This window comes from Pelodiscus sinensis, chromosome 3, assembly GCF_049634645.1.
Source record: "Pelodiscus sinensis isolate JC-2024 chromosome 3, ASM4963464v1, whole genome shotgun sequence".
NCBI lineage: Eukaryota > Metazoa > Chordata > Testudines > Trionychidae > Pelodiscus > Pelodiscus sinensis.
The window spans coordinates 186185345-186205797 of NC_134713.1; the positions used below are offsets into that span (position 1 = coordinate 186185345).

The window sequence follows — 20453 nt, forward strand, 5'->3', positions numbered from 1 at the left end:
AAAATTTTAAATATAAAAATGTGTTAACTTACAAAGGAGGTTGTACTTGGAAGTTTCCTGTCTCAAAGGCATTGAAACACATTTTTAGTGGCTCAATGCTGAACAGATTGTTACTGGTCCCAGTGAAAATTAGAGTACTGTATGCTTAATGCATAGTAATTTATTTGATTAAAGAATCATACAAGCAGTAACAGCTATATAATTCACATCTTCCTAATAAGTCTTAATTCCCCAACAATTAACCCTCATCAATTATGTTGGTCTTACATAGTTTACAGGTTGGCATACAAAGCAGCTATAGTTTTCAGGTCCTAGATGGAGATTTCTTCTCTCTTTTCAGGTTCTTTGGTCTATCTGTGTCCCCCCCAGTGTCCCCCAAAGCAGGGACTTCTCAAAGGAGTCCAATGTTTCAGAAATATGCCCTGTGGACATTTCATTACTGATATTTCTAATTCATATTTCAGGAGGGGGCTGTAAAATGGAGACAGATCAAAGATCGGTTGACATTTACCCTTTCCTTAATCATTTACTTGAGCTCCTAATGTTATGTCTGCAAAAAGGGGTTATTTCAACTCTGGTCAACCTATACCTCGTCTACTGATATTGGCATGTTTTTGCATTTTCTTTACTTTGTAAGGTGGTGAATTGGCTGACATGTTTCAAAGTTTCATGTTGAAACATGCACAGATGGAGTCTCAATCTAATCATTCAAGTGCAGTTTTAACAGCATCAGACAGTTTGTGTAGAAATTTACTAAGAGAATCATGTCCCAAAATCCGTTAGTCAGTTCAGACATCCTAAGCCACACCAAATTTGTGCTCACCATATTTATTCATATCAGTGATAGCAATTCATAATAATTTGACAATGCCCAAACCAACAGGGGTCACCAATACAAAAAATTGGAGGACCGCTACTCTATTTTCCCAAGGGAATATATTTTTGGGAGGTATTACTTGTATTTCCATTTTTTGATCTTACCATATATACCTTATCACCTATTGCTTGTGTTCGTCCATTATGTTTTGTGAACACCTTTGTCTTTCATGCCATGAATCTTTGAGCTACGTTGTATTCCACAACTGAAATGGAGGCCCTTCTATCATAGTTATAATTCAACGTTTAGATTGAGGAATTGTTAACTCTTACATGGACTTTATTGTAAACCTTCTAATGTTCTTATTAGATCAGAATGACTTTTTGCTTCTCTGGTTTATAGACTTGTGTCTTTTTGTGACTTTTTTACTAGATGGTGTAAAATCTCCAATTTAGATGGTCACTGAGATTGCAAGGATTCCCAGGACAAATTTTTTGGTCGCCACCAACTTTTCCTGGTAGCCACTGACACTGTTCCATAAAATACTTAATTAGCTTTAGGAAAAAATAAATATGCACATATACCTGTTGAAATCATAGTAATTTATTCATGGCTCGCTAATAAGCCTGTTGTGAAAAGTGGTATTAACTACACATGTCACTTTTCCTAGCAGACTTTCTCTGTCCCAGGAAGCCTGAGGACAAATTAAGCCCTGGATGGCTGCTGGGAGGGCCAAAGGAGCAGCAGGGTACTGTAGCCTGAACCCAAGTGACTGGAGGATGGAGCTCAAAACTACACCACCGGAGTCTAGGGCTGGAGCTTGAAGCCATGCAGCTAAAAGTCTATCACCTCAACTGAAGTTCAAAGCCTGTGCCCACTGCTACTGGGAAGGTGGGGAATTCACTGGCTGCCTGCTTCTCCTGGGGGTAAACCAGAGTGGGCAAGATATCTCTCATGGGCTGGATCTGGCTCACCAAGTCACCGGATCCGGCCTGCAAACACCCCCTCACGGGACCCTCAAGCATGCAGCAGCCACTGTTTTAAATGCAGGGCTGCTCCATGTGGCTCTCTACTCTGGAGGGAGAAGAAGGCTTCGCGTGATCTCCCCACCCCAGCCCAAGCCTCAGTTCCTATTGGTCAGAAACAGCCAGCCAATAAGAGCTGAGAGATTAGCCTGGGGATGGGGGCAGCACAAGCGTCTTCCCCCTCCCAGAGTTGAGAGCCACATGGAGGGAGCAGGCTGCATTTTCAATGCTCTGGGGCTTCAGATGTAGGAAGCCCAGCCTGCCTTGGGGGTGCTGCAGGGCTGCTGGCTGGGAGATGCTTAGGTAAGCACCTCCAAGCCAAAGCTTGCCTCTGGCAACCCTGCCCCTCCTGCACCCCAACTTCCTCCCCCAAGTTACCTCCCGAGCCTTCTACCCTCCCCCCCCGCCAGACTCTGCACCCTCTCCTACATCTCTTCCCTAGGCCAGAATCCTCTCCTGTACCCCCACTCCCTCCCTGACGCTATACCCTAATCCCTGACCCAGGTCACAACCTCCTCCTTCACCCAAAGTCCCTCTCAGACTTCACACTGTCCTCAGCACCCCAGTCCCTTACTCCATTCACTCTTTTGCACTCAGTCTCCATCCTAGATCCCGCACCTCCTCCACACAAAAGTGCGGGCCTTGAGTACTTTCCAAAATCTTGGAGTGGTCCTCCACCAAAAATTATTGCCCACCCCTAGGGTAAACCCTGGCTGACCCAGCAACCACCACCAACGCAGTGCATTCAGGAGCTTTAGGGAGAGAGGACAGAGTCACTGTTTCATGTCCCGCACTCCCTTCTTTAACAGCCCAGGAGTTTGTGGTTGCAAGAAAAGCCCCCCTGGTGGATGCATGTAGCCTCAGTGGCCACATATGAGAGATGCTGGGTTAGAGTAGACTGTATAATTGTTATTACATTCATAATGGAATTTAAGTGTGTGCCTAGATTTTTTTCAGTGAAATAAACAATTGAGGGCAGTTTGACATCCCTGGTAACTGGAGTTGACCCTTCTTCTTGTGAGTGAAACTGGATTATAAAAGGAAAGAATGAAAATCCATAGCCATTTTGAGATTCGGAACCAATTATTAATGACATTTGTGCTAGGGTCAATTATTTTATGCTTTCAGTACACACAATCAAATTGATTGTTTTAAAGGGCATCTTATTCTGTCCTTGTAACATCTTTGATTGTTTGACTTGAGATCAAAAGAAATATATTTTTTTGTTCTTTGTTGACCTTTTAATAGACTCTTAATTTGCTTTCCCTTGAGTGATGAGCTGAACTGGATGTCATTGACTTGGTGAAAATGAACAAATTATTTCTAGGAAAATAGTAAGATGAGTGCTCTCATCAACTATCAGAAAAAAAACACATTATAAACACTGTTTCCCACACCAAAGTAATACAAAAATCTGTTAAAATTACCACTGAAATGTTGTCTTGTGGACCTAACCATTGAAAGCTACATAAAGATATTAGTCAGAGTTGCTGTTCTAATCTTTTCACATCCTTGTGATTAGGTGAATTGTAGAGGGTCTCAAAATCATGCCTAATCTTGGTGGACTACAGTGTACAGGAACACTGACAAGATTTAAGGATAAAGGTCTGCTTTGCCAGTGAAGTTGGCCTTCAAAGCATAAATCTATATTAAAACTGAAAGAGGACAGCATCAGATGTTTCAGAGGAAGATTCAAGAAATATTCTGATCCAGTGTGAATTGATTTAAATCAAGGCCATTTAAATCAACAACAGGGAAAAACATCATTGATTTAAATCATATTTTCCACTGATGTTTCTTCACATATTTCTTAAACAGTGGTGCATATCTGATCACTAAAACAAGTTAATTTACAACTCAATACAGCATTTTACATAATCTAAGAGTATACTTTGTGTAATTTTTTTAGATAACTTGATTTTTATTAACTTATGAAATAGCTCATAATACTCATTACCTGTGTCAAGCTTCAGATGCAGCAGCAGTAAATTAGGAATGGTAAGAACTAAATCACACACTCAAGCACAATAGGATTTGTATTTTATTAAACTAAATCTTAAATGTTACATACATTTTTCACATTTGCAATTGCAGCAGTTTTCTGAGCTGCTGACTTAAACCGTTTTTTAATTTTCAAATGTTGTTAATTCTGACAAGTCTTCAGAACACTAAATGTATGGTGTCCTTAAAACTTCTACAAGTAGCTCTCATTTTCTCCACTCTCACTGTCATTTTGATTCACAGACTGAAACAGAAATACAGGTTTCCTGCTTTTTCAACTCCCAGTAGATTTTTTTTTTTTAGCTTTGAGTGAAGAATTCCAAACAATGAAATGTTCTCTCTGTGCCTGCAGAGGAAGCTACTGCTGTGAAAAGTTGGCTTAGCAACTGAAGGAACTCTGTTTCAAGGTGCCTGGCTAATGATTTCCACCAGTGGAGGGGAGTGATTTTAAAACATCATCAATAAACCTGTATTGATTAAATTGTTTTGCTCCAGGCCTAAAACTTATTATGACTGGCCTGAGGAGTGATTTTTGAGATGCCCATGCCATGGCAGCAGCATCATGTTCAAAAGTTAGGCATCTACCTTTTTAGCTCGAGTTAGGAATACTCACGAGAAAATGAGGTGGAGTTAGTGTTTGATCCATTTCTTTTTTTTATTTCTGGTGATGCATTTCTTTTGTCAATATATCTTGAAGTGCCTTCCAAATTCCAACAGCATCAGCATTGCAGTAGCAATTTCTCTGCAATTTGTTTAAATCTATGGATATAGGCTTTCGTATATTGAGCATATCCACTACATTTCTCTTTAATCCAATATTAGATACTTTGGATGGGATACTTCTTCTATTTAATCACAGTTTTCTTCACAAAGGTCTAAATAAGTGTTTCAAATCAGCCACAGAATTCCATTGAATATCTTGAGGGAGAAATAGTTTGGATCCTCCTGCTCCCTTCAGTGAAGCTCAAGCAAAATGGTTATTATGGAAATCTTTTGTGATTTCAATGTTTTCTTGTATTCCTGGAGAAGGCAGACTTAAGTTTTTGGCTAAAAGATGCATTAAAAGGGTGCTGCAGCCATGTTATTTAGAAGCATCCTTCGGTTTCGTCTTCTAAGTACAGTAAACTTCTGATAATCCGGCACATTTGGACCCAGGGGAGCTGCCCGGGCTTCCTGGAGTCAGCTGCTGGTCAGTTTCAGCAGCGGCTGAATCCGGGAAGCCGGGCGCAGAGCAGCTCCAATTGTCCGGCAGCCGGAGCACTTCCGGGTTCCTGATGGTGCCGGACCATCAGGAGTGCCGGAGCATTGGATGCCAGACCAATGGAGTTTTCCTGTATCTTCTCATCTTTGCCGTATTTGCAGCATTGTCTCAGACAAAACGGCACATGTGAGCTTAATTTTTTTCATAGTGTTTTTTTTTTTTTTTTTGGTTTTTTTTTTTTTTTTTTTTACAGCTTTCCCTGCCATTTCTTTTAAATATTCTGTTTTGTGGGCATTTACAGATGTCTGTTGTTTCTGAAAGATCTGCAACCTCATCTTCTGTTGTCACATAGTCTCATTGTGTACACCCATGAAGGCTTAAATATGCAAATTTCCCTTCAGCATTTCATGCACATTGTTCAAGTTCCTTCTCATGCACTGTATCTAGCAACCTTCCACCAGTGTCTGCTCTACCAGGTGAAGTGTATCCTGGTTGTAAGGACTCAACTATGTCCGTGAAGGTGTTAGTTGTTAGCAATGTGAAAAGGAAGATTTGTGGCATGAATGAACTGAGCAATCTTTTCATATATGAAGTCCTGTTGGTATTTGCTAGTCCTTGCTTCAGAGTTATATATCAGTTACATTTTATAGTACAAAAGAATGGAATTACTTTTCTGGGTGAATTTATTACAGCTTTCATTAAAACAGTTGAATATATAAATAAATAAATAAATATATAGGGGGGGAAAGGGAGAAAATTCTGTAGACATTCATATATAGTTTTTAACACTTTAACTGAATTACTAGCTACCGTAAACCAAAGCTCAAATCAAGAAACTATGCTTTTGTATTTGTATGTACAGTTTGCATTTTCCATAGTGTTTAAAATGTATCTTTAGAGAGATCAAATTTGAGTACTTAATTTGTTTCTCATTGTGATCTGTACCTTTTACTTTTCTCTTTCTATATCATTCTTTGTGTTTATGCATATTCCCCAACTTATTGTTCAGAAAAAGGAAAAAATTCCATGCTAATGAGATAAGAACACTTAATTTGATTCTTTTAATTAAAAGAGCAAAGCACTTCAGCTAATTTAGATAAAGCATAAACACTTCTGCAGCATATAATTCCTTTCTTATATTAGCTTTTAAAATATTTTTTGTAAAGGTTTATTTTAATTTCACTGTTAAGCACATGCTTTCCTTCATCAATATACCTTCATAGATACTTTCTTGGAGTCACATCCCAGTCTTCATATACGCCAAAGAGTTAAAAGCGGTGATGGTGTTAGGATATGATTAGGGCCCTACCAAATTCAAAGGTGTGAAAAATGTGCTATGGACCGTCAAATCGGTTGTGCACTTTTAATTTATACTATACAGATTTCACAGGGGAGACCGCCATTTCTCAAACTGGAGATCCTGACCCTAAAGAGTTCATGTGAAGAGGTAGTTATTGTACTGGACGGGGGTAGGACATTCTATTTCCATCCTTCCTTTTGCACTGCCTTCAGAATTAGGCAGCTGGAGAGTGGGAGTTACTGGCTGAAGGGCCAGCTGTGAAGGCAACACCACTGCCAGCACCAGTGCAAAAGTAAGTATGTGGTTCTGCCTTGGGAGCTGGGCCCTCTGCCAGCAGCCACCCTCTTCAGTTGCCCATTGCAACCCTTTCTACTGTATCACTGCTGCCTTCAGATCTGGACTCATGGCCAGGAGCTGCTGCTTTCTAGCCACCTAACTCCGAAGACACTGTCTCGTTATATAATCTCTCTCTCTCTCACACTGTCTCTCTCACTCTCTCACACACACACACACACGACGACCTTGCCCAAAACTGAAAGAAGGCGTATAGAACAGCTGCCTTATGATGAGAGTTTAATAAGACTGGGACTTTTCAGCAAAGGCTAAGGTGGATATGGCAGAGATCTGTAAAATCATGGCCATTGTGGAGAAATTAAATAAGGAAAAGGATCACCAAATTAAGTTAATAGGTTGCAGGTTTTTAAAAAGAAGTATTTCTTCATGCGGTGCACAGACAAACTCAGTTCCTTGCTAGAGTATGTTACTAAGGCCAGTTTTTTAACATGGTACAAAACAGAGCTAGATAAATTCATGAAGGATAGGTTCATCAATGGCTATTAGCCAGAATCAGTGGGAATGGTATCCCTAGCCTCTGTTTAGCAGAAGCAGGAATGGGCAACAGGGGATGGATCTCTTGATGATTGCCTGTTCTGTTCATTCCATCTGGGGCACCTGGCATTCGCTGCTGTCAGAAGGCATCTTACTGAGCTAGATGAACCTTTGGTCTAATCCAGTATGGCTTTTCTTATATTTTTATGTTGACTCTTTTTTGGGTCAGGTCTAGGGGTGAAAGTGTAAACGTGTGCACGGTTAACCGATGAGCCTATGCTGCTCCCACTCCAAGTGTGGCAGGCAAGAGCTGGTGCATGTGGGGTGCCACCTCTCTGTCCCCACGCTGCTGCCCCTAATAGAGGCAACAGTGTGGGGGGCAGGTGGCTCCACAAGAGCTGCTTCCCTCCCCCATGGGTAAACATGTAACGGCTGAGATTTTCAGCACTTCCCAGTTTACCTAAATAAATGCATTTTAACATCCCTAGTCAGGGCCCCTATTTTTACATCATGAAATTTTAGATTTAAATATCTGAAATCGAACATTCCCCTTCAAGTAATGTCCCTGTGGGTGCTCTGCTTACATCTCAGAGTGTCCTCGCGCTGGCAATTGGAGATTTTTTGCCTAGCAGTGCCTTCCGAAGCCGTGCATGCACAGCTGCTGTCTCATGCAGTTTTTGTCTGTTAAGTGAGCGCGTAGCACGAGTGTCCCTCAGTTCCTTTTCCACTGTCCTCGGCAGAAGACAAAGTCACAGCAGTGCTCTTCTTTCTGATGAAAAGAAAGATAGTGTAGTTAGATCATAGTTTGTTACTACAGTAAAACTCCGATGGTCCAGCACTCCTGATGGTCCGGCACCATCAGGAACCCGGAAGTGCTCCGGGCAGCCGGACCATTGGATCTGCTCTGCCCCCAGCTTTCCCGATTCAGCCACTGCTAAAACTGGCCAGCGGCTGAATCGGGGAAGCTGGGGCCAGAGCAGCTGAAGTGCTGCCGGGTAGGTCCCGTAGCGCTGCCCCTTGGGGCTGCGGGACCAACCCGGCAGCACCCCAGCTGTCCCCAAGTCAGCTGCTGTTGAAACTGACCAGCGGCTGACTCCAGGAAGCCCAGGGCTGAGCTGCTCCGCCCCGGGCTTCCTGGAGTAAGCTGTTGGTCAGTTTCAGCAGCAGCTGACTTGGGTACACCTGGGACAGAGCAGCTGGGGCGCTGCCGGGTTGGTCCCAGGCGTCCCGATTCAGCTGCTGATGAAACTGACCAGCGGCTTACTCCAGGAAGCCCGGGGCGGAGCAGCTCTGCCTCGGGCTTCCTGGAGTCAGCCGCTGATCAGTATCCGCAGTGGCTGACTTGGGGACACTTGAGATAGAGCAGCTGGGGTGCTGCCAGGTTGGTCCAGTAGCGTCAAGGAGCAGAGAGACTTTGAGCTACCAGAGACAGCAGCAGAGGCCATATGATAACAGGCCCAAACAGTGTTTACAGAAGGAGGGCACAATATAACCAGTCCTTCAACAACCAATCTACTATGACCAAACAGGAAATTTGAAGCTGCAGTCAAAGGTCTGGGCGACCACTCCATCGATCCAGTGCATACCAATGCTATTTTCCATCCTCTTCTGAGACCCTTTTATCAACAATGGGCCCTTAACACTTCGGACAAGTGGGTCTGTAACCTGGTGGCCTGATAGGGGCCCTGGGGTACCCTCCCGTTCGAGGGTCACTACCCCGCCCCTTTCCTGCCCCCGGCTTCTAATGCACCGTTCCCACGGTCCACTCCTAACAGTCCTTTCCTCGCATCCCCGCCAATCCCACCGGAGTCTTCCTTTTGCTCCCCGTCCACTGCGCCGCTGCTGCAGATCGCTGGCTGGTCCGTCAATGCCACTACCGCAGGGCTTCCCATCGGCTCTCTCCGGACGCCCGCGTCGGTCGCCTTCCCTCCGCGTCCTCTCCTGGCTGTGCCCCCAGCTGGTCTCGCGGTCGGTCCTGCGGAAGAGGCTGAGAGCAGAATCTCCCCTGCTCTCCGCTCGCCTCCCTCCTCCCTGTCTCTTTCTCCCCTCTTTTAAATTCCCCGCTCGGCGTTCCTCCAGCCCCCGCCCTTCCCGGGGCCGCTGCCAGCTTCCTGGGTCCTAAAACCCGCCTGTTAGCCTCTGGACTGCCGGGCGCATGCGTGCCAGCCGTGCCGGCTTCCCCCGACCCTGCTGGCTGCCCCGCCACGCCGCGCCGGCTGACACTCCGCGCGGGGCTGCAGATCCCGTGTCCACTAGTGCGGGGGTGAGTCCCCCCATCACAGGGTCCTTGAGATCATCAACTTGGGCTGCACAATTCCTTTTACATCTGTACTCCCTAACCTGTCCCTCTTCAGGGACCACTCTCATGAACCCCTTAAACAAGCGGAGGTACAGAAACTATTCAGCTTAGACTTCATGATAGCCAGAGCCTACCTTCTTACGATTCCAAACCTTATGCGACCTTATCAAATATACTTCCTTTACGACTGCTCACACATGTCTTCTAATTCTAGGGCACATGGCAGCCGCTACCTTCATTGTCTCCTTTGTGAGACTACATATGTGCTGCCTACAGTCCTGGTATGCAGCCATCTGCATTCCCAACCAACATAGCTGTTCAAGACATCTTACACTCCCACCATTAGTTCTCCAATCTCTTGAATGGTGGACCTCCCCATGAAATCTTCTGAGGAGCATACCTTTCCATTGCCCAGACCCATCAGTAGTGATCACAACTAACGCATCACTCCAGGATTGGGGCACTTGTGGAATGCAAACAGTTCAGGGCAGATGGTCACGCTGTGAGATGCAGCTCCACATCAACAGTTTAGAACTCAGGGCCATCCGCAAAACATGTGTCCACTTCCTCCCTGTTATCCATGGCAGAACCATTTGTGTCCTCATGAACAACACACTCTCTGTTTTACATCAGCTGACGGGGTTCCCAGTCACACTCACTATGTGCAGAGGCAATCCTGTTCTGGTGTCAGAAGAACAACATTACCTCAACTGCGATGTTCGTACCATGCCGGCAAAACACCACTGCCGACAAACTGAGCAGACACTTCACAGAACAGCTCAGTCTCAACATTCTCCTCCCAATCTTCCAACAATGGGGGTTCCCAGTCATAGATCTTTTTGCAACAGCAGCCAACTGCAAATGCCCGTTTCTGTTCCTGTGTGGGTCGGGGTAAGAGATCAGAGGGAAACACAGTCACCATTCCTTGGACCTCTCCCCTTCTCTTTGTCTTCCCACTAGCTACCTTATTCTCCAAAATACAGGACTATGTAGCACTTTAAAGACTAACAAGATGGTTTATTAAATGATGAGCTTTCGTGGGCCAGACCCACTTCCTCAGATCAAATAATGGAAGAAAATAGTCACAACCATATATACCAAAGGATACAATTAAAAAAAAATGAACACACATGAAAAGGACAAATCACATTACAGAACAGAAGGGGGATGTGTGTGGGGGGGAAGGAAGGTGAATGCCAGTGAGTTAATGATATTAGAGGTGGGGAAGGGGAAATGTCTGTGAGTTAATAGTATTAGAGGTGATAATTGGGGAAGCTATCTTTGTAATGGGCAAGATAGTTGGAGTCTTTGTTAATTCCCCTGCGGAGAGTGTCGAATTTTAGCATGAATGCCAGTTCAGAGGATTCCCTTTCAAGTGCAGATTTGAATGTCTTCTGAAGTAGGATGCAGGTTAGCAGGTCATTCAGACAGTGTCCTTTCTGGTTGAAATGACAAGCAACTGTCATTCAAATCTGCACTTGAAAGGGAATACTCCACTTATCTATAAACAAGAGGCCACTGTTTCACTAATATTTTTTTCTTTTTCACACACAGAATTTCATAGGCTTTCTCCTCTAAAAATTATTTGTTTATTTTATTTTAAAATAAACACTATTTTAGGAGGCTGGTATTCATGAGCAAGTTACAATTTGCAGAATAATGGAGATTTTTTTTCTTTTCCGAAGCAACAGATGAGTTCCAAGTTTCCAAGTGTTTAAAAGGGATCATGTCAAAACATGAATATTTTCTTGGAGGAAAATCAGTTTTGAATTAAGAACTACTTTTGTGCATAGTTGTGAATGCATTTTTATATGGCATTAAATATTAATGCTAGACTGCAGAAAACTTTTAAACATTGTGAATCCAGGATATTATAGCACATTTTTATTTGAATACACCCAACATTCTAGTTACTGCAAGAATCTGCTTTGGTTATGCAGTCTTTTTGACTACTAATGTAGGGACTTTTGCAACTGCATATATTTACACATAATTTCTTTAATTTGGAATTACGTATTTTTGCATAATTTAAATATCTGGACAATTTACTCAGAGTAATGTGCTATTTTACCAGTAATGTCGGCATAATGTATTCTTTGAACAGTGTGCCAGCAGCTAACTGTTCAATATTTAAAGTAAGAATTAAATTTTTGCAGTGGAAAGTGCAGTTGAAATTAAGCTGAATGTCTTGGAGCAGGTTATTAAAAGGGCAGTGTCATGATTATTTACCATTTTAATATGTGTAGTGCCAGTGGCGTTAGCAAGTGTGACTAATTGGATGCTTCATACCATGTTACACTGATCAGGGAATATCTGAAGCGTCCTTTGGACGCTCTACATTTCCTGAAGTAGCTGAACTGCTGGCTTTAAAGAAAACTTATATGAGATGTGATTTGCATTTTCCGTTCAGGTAAAGGTACAAAAACAATGTTTGAATTTTTCTTCCTACATAAACTGCATAGTTTCTAGTACACATTTGATACGGTTCAACATGTCTTATCCAAGATACAAACAAGTTTTTTAGCACCGTACTTCCCAGAAATTTAATGACTAGATCTTCATTGCAGGATTTTGTCATAAAAACTTTTACTCCTAATAAGCACTAAAGACTATGTAGTTCTGGGGGAAAGAGTGGAATTCTGTCTTGACACTCACATCTTCCACCGAATTGGTAAAGAAGTTGCAATGTCAGAACATTTGTTTATGATAGTGCGAGAACAAGAAAGAGGTCAACTAAATTCCATTAGTTGTGGCCCTTATTCATGGAAGTGGCTTTTATCATTGCTCAAATTAAGTATGCTGAAGTAATGTCTTGAATAGGGATGCTCTCCTGAATCTGAGGGTTTAGCTGTCAATTGAGCACATTTTGATGTGGAAGTTAGACCTAAAAAGAAAATGTAATTGTTACAAAGACGTTTTTGGTGCAAAACTACAGCTTATTCTGTTATTGCTTGATAGTTTGTGTTCTACTCTGTTTTCTTCTTATTATTGTGTTACTACAATGTTGTTTTTCCTAGTCAGTGGTAAATGAAGATAAGATGCATGCAGTATCTTCAAGTTGTAGAAGTAGAAACCCGAGTGTTTATCCTTTTTCAAAATTACAATTTGTTGTTTTTTTTCCCTACTCTATAATAGGAGCGTCTGATTTCACAGCTTTTGAAAATTTGCAGTACAAATCCAGGTGAATCAAGCCATGGAACAAGTCTAAACATTTATTTGCCTCCTACATATGGCATACTTACAGACCTTTGACTTACTTGAAAATGAGGATCGTGCCTCTATGAGAACTGAACTTATTGTGACCTGTGCGAGGGTTATTTCTGCTTCGTTGGCTTCCCTTCTGGTGCCTTCCCTTTACTTGTTAGTTTTCCACAAAATAAAGGTTGACATTTGGGTGACAACATTCCTCCAGTAATCTTGTGTGCAGGGGGAGACAGGACTGAGGAAACAGCAGCAGGTCTTGGTACAAAAACTCACCTGATCATTCCTTATGATAACAAGAGTTAAAAGAAGTTGCCAGTAGGAGTAGGATGTATTTGTCCTTCTTTGCTTTTCCGATTTCCCCTACTGTACTACGGATTTCAGGACAAGACCACTTTTCTTGTATCGATATAGCAAAATATGTGTGGTATGTGTGCGAAAAAGACTATTGCTTTCATTACTTTAAGATAGTAATTGATAACAATACTCAATACTTATTTACAATGTGATCAGGATGAAAATGATTACCTAATTTGGGGTTAGATGTATTTCTCTTCACCTTTCATCCCTGTACTCACCCACAGCATACTGATTAAACTAGAGGGGAATTTTCACTTTTCTCTATAGTATTGTGTAGGGCTCACCTGCTGGAATCGAGGCTGGAATAACCACTAGAATGACTATGGGCGAACAGATGCCACCCCAATGAAAAAAATGGTGTTCAATTGTACTACTTCGGTTCTGAGAGAGTTTCTTTTCTTGGTGTACTTTTTTAATGAGTGTTCCAACTTCATATGGAAAGCATTCTTGAAGTTCGATGTCATGCCTTCCTTTCTCAGAACTTCTGTGCATATTTGGGAGTCCGTGTACTAGGGACAATGTTGGGGTGACATAAGACACTGAAGAGATCCTTGTGATAGGGATGTAAAATCCTGTTTAATAAGTTAACTGGTTAAGTATTATGTTTAACCAGTTAACCAATTAAATGGGGGGAGGAGAGGGGGTGTTCTTCCTGGGCTGGAGCTCCCCTGCCCACGGCAGGCCTCATGTGGCTTGAGGAACCCCTTGTTTCAGCTCCCACTAGTTAACTGTAACTAGTAAACCTCTCCTGGTAAGAACATAAGAATGGCCATACTCGATCAGACCAAAGGTCCATCTAGCCTAGTATTCTATTTGCCTACTGGCCAATGCCAGGTGTATGTGCAGTTTGGCCAGCAGCTCAGAGAAGCTATGTAGGATTAAATCTCTATCACTACCAAGAATATGTGATCTTTGATATTCTTTTCCAGATGCTTTTCACATGGCCACATTTGAGCACATTTTCACGAAGATGGCAAAATGCACATCCCTGACGCTAAGGCAGTCCTATGCCAAACTTCATGTCCCTGTTCTAAAGCATTAGAGGTGGTAGACCTTCTCAATGAACTATTTTTAACTATGGTTAAATCATGAATTTCCCCTTTAGCCATTTCTGAGAATAAGATAAACATTTTAGCTGAAAGTTTTTAAAAAACCTTCAGTCTGAGGCAGGCACCTGGCATGGAAAATTTTCAGCCCAAATGATTTAAGTTCAGCAAAGTTATTTAAATACCACAAAACAGTATCTTCAATGGAAAGTGTTAGGTAACTTTAACTATGATGATGCTACAAGTTCTGTCTAGAATGCATTTTGCAATGGAATGCATTGTGTATGTAATTTTCAGGAATATAGCCAAAATAATGGAACTTATTTGGTTTTCTATTTTAGATCTGAATAAATGAACACCACATCACATAATTAATCATTTTATTTTTAATAGTAGTTAATAAATGTTGTTAACCAGCCTAAAGGAGAAACATTTTTTCATTGCTTTTAATTATTCATAAGTGATTTTCTTCCCTAGTTATGATTTCTGTACATCCTAGCAAGCCTAATTTTTCCTCACCAAGGGATGTTAGCAAATAATTTGTTTTGCTGAGAAAATATGGTTAGCTATAAATATTTCATCTGTTGTGTTGGACTAAAAGTGCCAGCAGTTTGCAAACAGCATCATCCTGGTGGGTTTTGGAGTATTCAGTCATGTCATATAGGTGTACTATAAATTATGTATATAAGTAAACCCTACTCAGTAAATATTTAATGTGTGATAGATGTTTTTGTCTGAAATTACTTTTTCACTTGAACAATGATTTAGTTTTGAGGTGATATTTATACAGTATTAAGGAGTTGCTGAATGTAGTTTGAATGTCAGAGAGCTTCAGGGCAGCATTAATAACAAGCTGACTTTTTCTGATTGCTTGAAAAGTTGAATTTATACTTTGTATCTCTTTTATTTTTATTTATTTATTTTTGGTTTGGGGTGTTTGTCATGTCACGGTAACATTTAGGCTTGAAAGAGCTAATATTAGAAAAATCTTGTTCAGATTTGTGTCAACCTGCTGTATTTAGAGAAATTTTCATAAAATACATATCCATTAAATAGGGAACTGTCATTTTACTGTCACTAGATAGGTCTTGTGGGTTTAGAAATGCCATTAGAAAAGTGCATGTTTTTTGATACACCGTTGTGAGATTTGTAAATTTCCCCTTTTTACAATATCAGATTCTCTTTTATATATGAAAGAAATCCCAATTTCTTTGCAGTTTTCCTGCATGGTTTATACCAAAAAAAACAAACCAAAAATGTCCAAAGCAAACTTCAATAATAAGGGTACCTTTACATCTTACCACTGTTGTTTAATTGTAGATCAGTATTAAACTTTATTTCAAAACAAACTGCCATCTCTAGTCTTGTTATATACATTAGGCACATTTCTCATAAGAGTATCTGCATTAGTCTGTATCGGCAAAAACAAGAAGGAGTCCTGTGGCACGTTAAAGATCAACAGATTTATTTGTGCGTAAGTTTTCATGGGTAAAACCCACTTCATCAGGTACATTGGAGTGGAAATTAGAGGCAGGGAGGGGTGGGTGTGTGTGTGTGTGTGTGTGTACTAATTATCACAAAAAGTGTGTGTGTGTGTGTGTGTGTGTGTGTACACTAATATATCAAAAGAAGGGGGTTAATTATCAAGTGTAGGATCGGTATTAATCAGGCCAATTCTGTCAGGGTTGATGTGTCTGACTCGCGTTACCTGATGGGGAGGTTTGAATATCAAGAGAGGAAAATTGCCTTTGTAGTGAGATTATCATTCTAAATCCTTGTTCAGTCCTAATTTGATTCATTAGATACATTGATATAGTATTGCCTGTGTTTTAAAAATGTTACCAGAAATCATTTATCACTTTTAAAGGTTGCACTTTTGCTGAATGGCACTATACTCTGTGAGTAGTCTGAATAGAATCTGGTATTTGGCGATTATGTACAGTTAAAATTATGGCTGTAAGTCTTATATTTATTTATTACTGTCAATATTTTGTGCTGCTTTTATATTATAGTTTGCTAATTATGCAAAATTTTAGATTTCATTCTTCCAAGCTCATTATTGAGGAAGCTTGTTTATTTAAAGTGTGGCCAAATAGAACTCTCAATTTTCCATCCCTTATGCTTACAAATTCCATATGAATATCTAAACAACACCAGAAGTAGTACATTAATAATGCTGACTGAATGAAGTTTCAATGTTCTTTTGATTAATCCTCCTAATCTGTTGTAATACAGCTTCTTGACCGCCTATTCATAAATAATACCTTTTTAGACTTTCTGAATAGCAAGCTTGGAGTTTACATTTGAAAATTGAAATCTAAATATTCAGTCTTGGTTATTTCCTAGTAAACCTTTCAACAGGGACCATTTGAGGTACATCTATACTGCACATTCCATTTGATGATATATAGAATACATATGCTACAGGCCCCCTAAAATGGGGAAATAATAGTGTAGACAGTGAGGCACTACTTAGCTAAGGAGAGCATAGACACATCTGAACTCTCTAGGTATGTACCCTACTGGGCTTTGCCTACCCATTTTAAAAATAGCAGTGTAGTGTCCTGCAGTTATAGAATCATAGAATACTAGGACTGGAAGTGACCTCGAGAGGTCATCGAGTCCAATCCCCTGCCCTCATGGCAGGACCAAATACTGTCTAGACCATCCCTGATAGACATTTATCTAACCTACTCTTAAATATCTCCACAGATGGGGATTCCACAGCCTCCCTGGGAAATTTATTCCAGTGTTTGACCACCCTGACAGTTAGGAACTTTTTGCTAATGTCCAACCTCAACTTCTCTTGCTGCAGTTTAAGTCCATTGCTTCTTGTTTTATTCTCAGAGGCCAAGATGAACAGGTTTACTCCCTCCTTCATATTGACACCCTTTTAGATATCTGATAACAGCTATCATGTCCCCCCTCAATCTTCTCTTTTCTAAACTAAACAAACCCAGTTCCTTCAGCCTTCCCTCATAGGTCACATTCTCTAGATCTTTAATCATTCTCGTTGCTCTTCTCTGGACCCTCTCCAATTTTTCCACATCTTTCTTGAAATGTGGTGCCCAGAATTGGACACAAGACTCCAATTGAGGCCTAACAATGGAGAGTAACCAGCGCAGAGTAGAGCGGAAGAATGACTTCTCATGTCTTGCTCATGACACACCTGTTAATGTATCCCAGAATCATGTTTGCTTTCTTTGCAACATATTTAACTTGTGGTCCACTATAACTCCTATATCCCTTTTTGCCATACTCCTTCTCAGACTGTCACTTCCCATTCTGTATGTGTGAAACTGATTGTTTCTTCTTAAGTGGAGCACTTTGCATTCGTTTTTATTAAACTTCATCCTATTTATCTCAGACCATTTCTCCAATTTGAATTATGACCCTATCCTCCAGATTAGTCGCAATCCCTCCCAGCTTAGTATCATCTGCAAACTTAATAAACGTACTTTCTATACCAATATCTAAATCGTTGATGAAGATATTGAAGAGAGCCGGTCCCAAAACAGACTCCTGTGGAAACCCACTTGTTATGCCTTTCCAGCAGGATTGTGAACCATTAATAACTACTCTCTGAGTACGGTTATCCAGCCAGTTATGCACCCACTTTATAGTAGCCCCATCAAAGTTGTATTTCCCTAGTTTATTGATAAGAATATCATGCGAGACGGTATCAAACGCCCTACTAAAGATATACCACATTCACCGCTTCTCCCTTATTGACACGACTCGTTATCCTATTAAAGAAAGCTATCAGATTGGTTTGACATGATTTGTTCTTTACAAATCCATGCTGGCTGTTCCCTGTCACCTTGCTACTTTCCAAGTGTTTACAGATGATTTTCTTAACTATTTGCTCCATTATCTTCCCTGGCACAGAAGTTAAACTAACTGGTCTGTAGTTTCCTGGGTTGTTCTTATTTCCCTTTTTATAGATGGGCACTGTATTTGCCCTTTTCCAGTCCTCTGGAATCTCTCCTGTCTTCCATGATTTTCCAAAGATGATAGCTAGAGGCTCAGATATCTCCTCTATCAGCTCCTTGAGTATTCTAGGATGCATTTCATTAGGCCCTGGTGACTTGCAGGCATCTAACTTTTCTAGGTGATTTTTGACTTGTTCTTTTTTTATTTTATCTTCTAAACCTACCCCCTTCCCACTAGCATTCACTATGTTAGGCATTCCTACAGACTTCTCGGTAAAGACCGAAACAAAGAAGTCATTGAGCATCTCTGCCATTTCCAAGTTTCCTGTTACTGTTTCTCCTTCTTCACTGACCAGTGGGCCTACCCTCTCCTTGGTCTTCCTCTTGCTTCTAATGTACTTATAAAAAATCTTCTTGTTTCCCTTTATTCCCGTAGCTAGTTTGAGCTCATTCTGTGCCTTTGCCTTTCTAATCTTGCTCCTGCATTCCTGTGCTGTTTGCCTATATTCCTCCTTTGTAATTTGTCCTACTTTCAATTTTTGTATATGACTCCTTTTTTATTTATAGATCATACAAGATCTCGTGGTTAAGCCAACGCGGTCTTTTGCCATATTTTCTATCTTTCCAACTAATTGGAATAGCTTGCTTTTGGGCCCTTAACAATGTCCCTTTGAAAAACTGCCAAACTTTGTTTTTCCTCTGTCTATTCCCATGGGACCTTACCTATCTGCTCTCTGAGTTTACCAAAATCCGCCTTCCCAAAATTCATTGTCTCTGTTTTGCTGTTCTCCATTCTACCCTTCCTTAGAATTGTGAAGTCTATGATTTCATGATCACTTTCACCCAACCTGCCTTCCACTTTCAAATTCTCAACCAGTTCCTCCCTGTTTGTTAGGATCAAATCTAGTTGCCTCACTACTACTGGAGTCTTTCCCCACAGCGGGAAAAGACTCTGGTATCAGGCTCTGGCAGCTCCCCACTGCTGTGGGGAAAGGGCATGGATAGTGGGAAGCTGCCAGAGTCTTTCCTCTCTGCCTTCCTCCAGCTGAAGCCTTCCTTTGACACACGTGTTTACCCACCTCGGCATGGTCACTTCCTTTTTTTTTTTTCTTTTTTTCTGTGCAGCTATATATACTTTATCTGCAAGTGATGTGTAACGTAGATGTTGCCTTCCTGATTCATTAAAAAGTGTTAATTAAAATACAGAATTAAGAGTAGTACAATCTGTCTGCTTTGAGGAAAAAGTAAATTTTGTTATTTTGTCATGGCAGGAACAAACCTTAGCCCTAAGGAAAGAAGGAATTGGTGTCGTTTTGGATTCAGAACTGCCTCACCTCATTGGCATTGATGATGATCTTCTCAGCACTGGGATCATCTTGTATCACTTGAAGGTAAATATACCTTCCACAGCCTGCCTCTTGTGTGTGTGTGTGTGTGTTGTTTTTTTTTAATGGTCAACTTTAATTATAGTGTTAATTTGCAGTCTACATGAAGGAATCATTTCTCCAGGACTGTGACCTCACCTGTAAAAAGGCTATAATTTGATCAACTTAAAATATCAATCAGTTAGTGCCTAGCTCTGTCCGGAGAGGCTACTCTTTACCTGATAATAGGTGTATGATATTCTTACCGCTCTTTTGGGATATGGCTAGACAGCAAGGATCTATCGGAAAAAGATACACAAAATGTGGAGCACATTTTGCATATCTTTTTCTGATACTTTTGTCGGAAGAGGCTTTTCCGAAATATGGCCTGTTTAGACTGGGCCAAATTTCGGGAAAAAAAACCTTCTTTCGAAAGCCCCCTTCCTCCTTGTGGAATGAGGAATAAAGAGGCTTCAGAAAGAGCGCGTTTGCTCTTCTGCAAAAAAAAGGTAGAAGAGCAAATGCATTCCCTGGATGTGGTGGATTTTTTTGGGGATACCCCAGTCTAGCTGTACCTTTTGGTTTTATATTCACCTTGTTGTAAAGCTTGGATTGAAATCCAAATATAGGTTGATAGTGTAAGAACCATCAAGCTGGTTTTTGCTCAGTAGAAGTAAAATTTGAACTAACAAAGTTGTATGATAAAGCAATTTAAAATTGTTACTAGATTATTTAAAATACAATTTGTGAACAATAATTTGACCCAAATCTGGGGGGAGATAGGAGGTGGGGAGGGGAGAAGGGGAGAAATAAAAAACGTATCCTACCTTATTTTAAAGTTTAAAAATATAGCTTTTTTTCCTATCTAGGAGGGCCAAACATATGTTGGCAGAGAAGATGCTGTGACAGAACAGGATATTGGTAAGAAAGCCATGACATTTTTCATATTCATCCATTCTTCGAATGTCTGTTTCTCTTCCAGAATCCAAACATATGACATGTTTAAAATTTCCCTTCCTATTTAGTTAGTGATATTTATATATATTGTTAATAATGAATGTATATTCTAGTGCTGTAAG

The 20453-nt window shown here is 40.9% G+C and overlaps 1 protein-coding gene across 8 annotated transcripts in view; it reads left to right on the top strand.

Moving 5' to 3' along the window:
* The window catches only part of KIF16B (kinesin family member 16B), a 237704-nt gene that overhangs the window by 88883 nt on the left and 128368 nt on the right, over positions 1–20453 (top strand). For all 8 annotated transcript variants that reach the window (XM_075925620.1, XM_075925621.1, XM_075925627.1 and 5 more), the window contains exons 13-14: positions 19282–19401; positions 20244–20295. In XM_075925620.1, coding sequence (XP_075781735.1) covers positions 19282–19401; positions 20244–20295 — 172 coding nt within the window. The remainder of the gene's footprint in view (positions 1–19281; positions 19402–20243; positions 20296–20453) is intronic.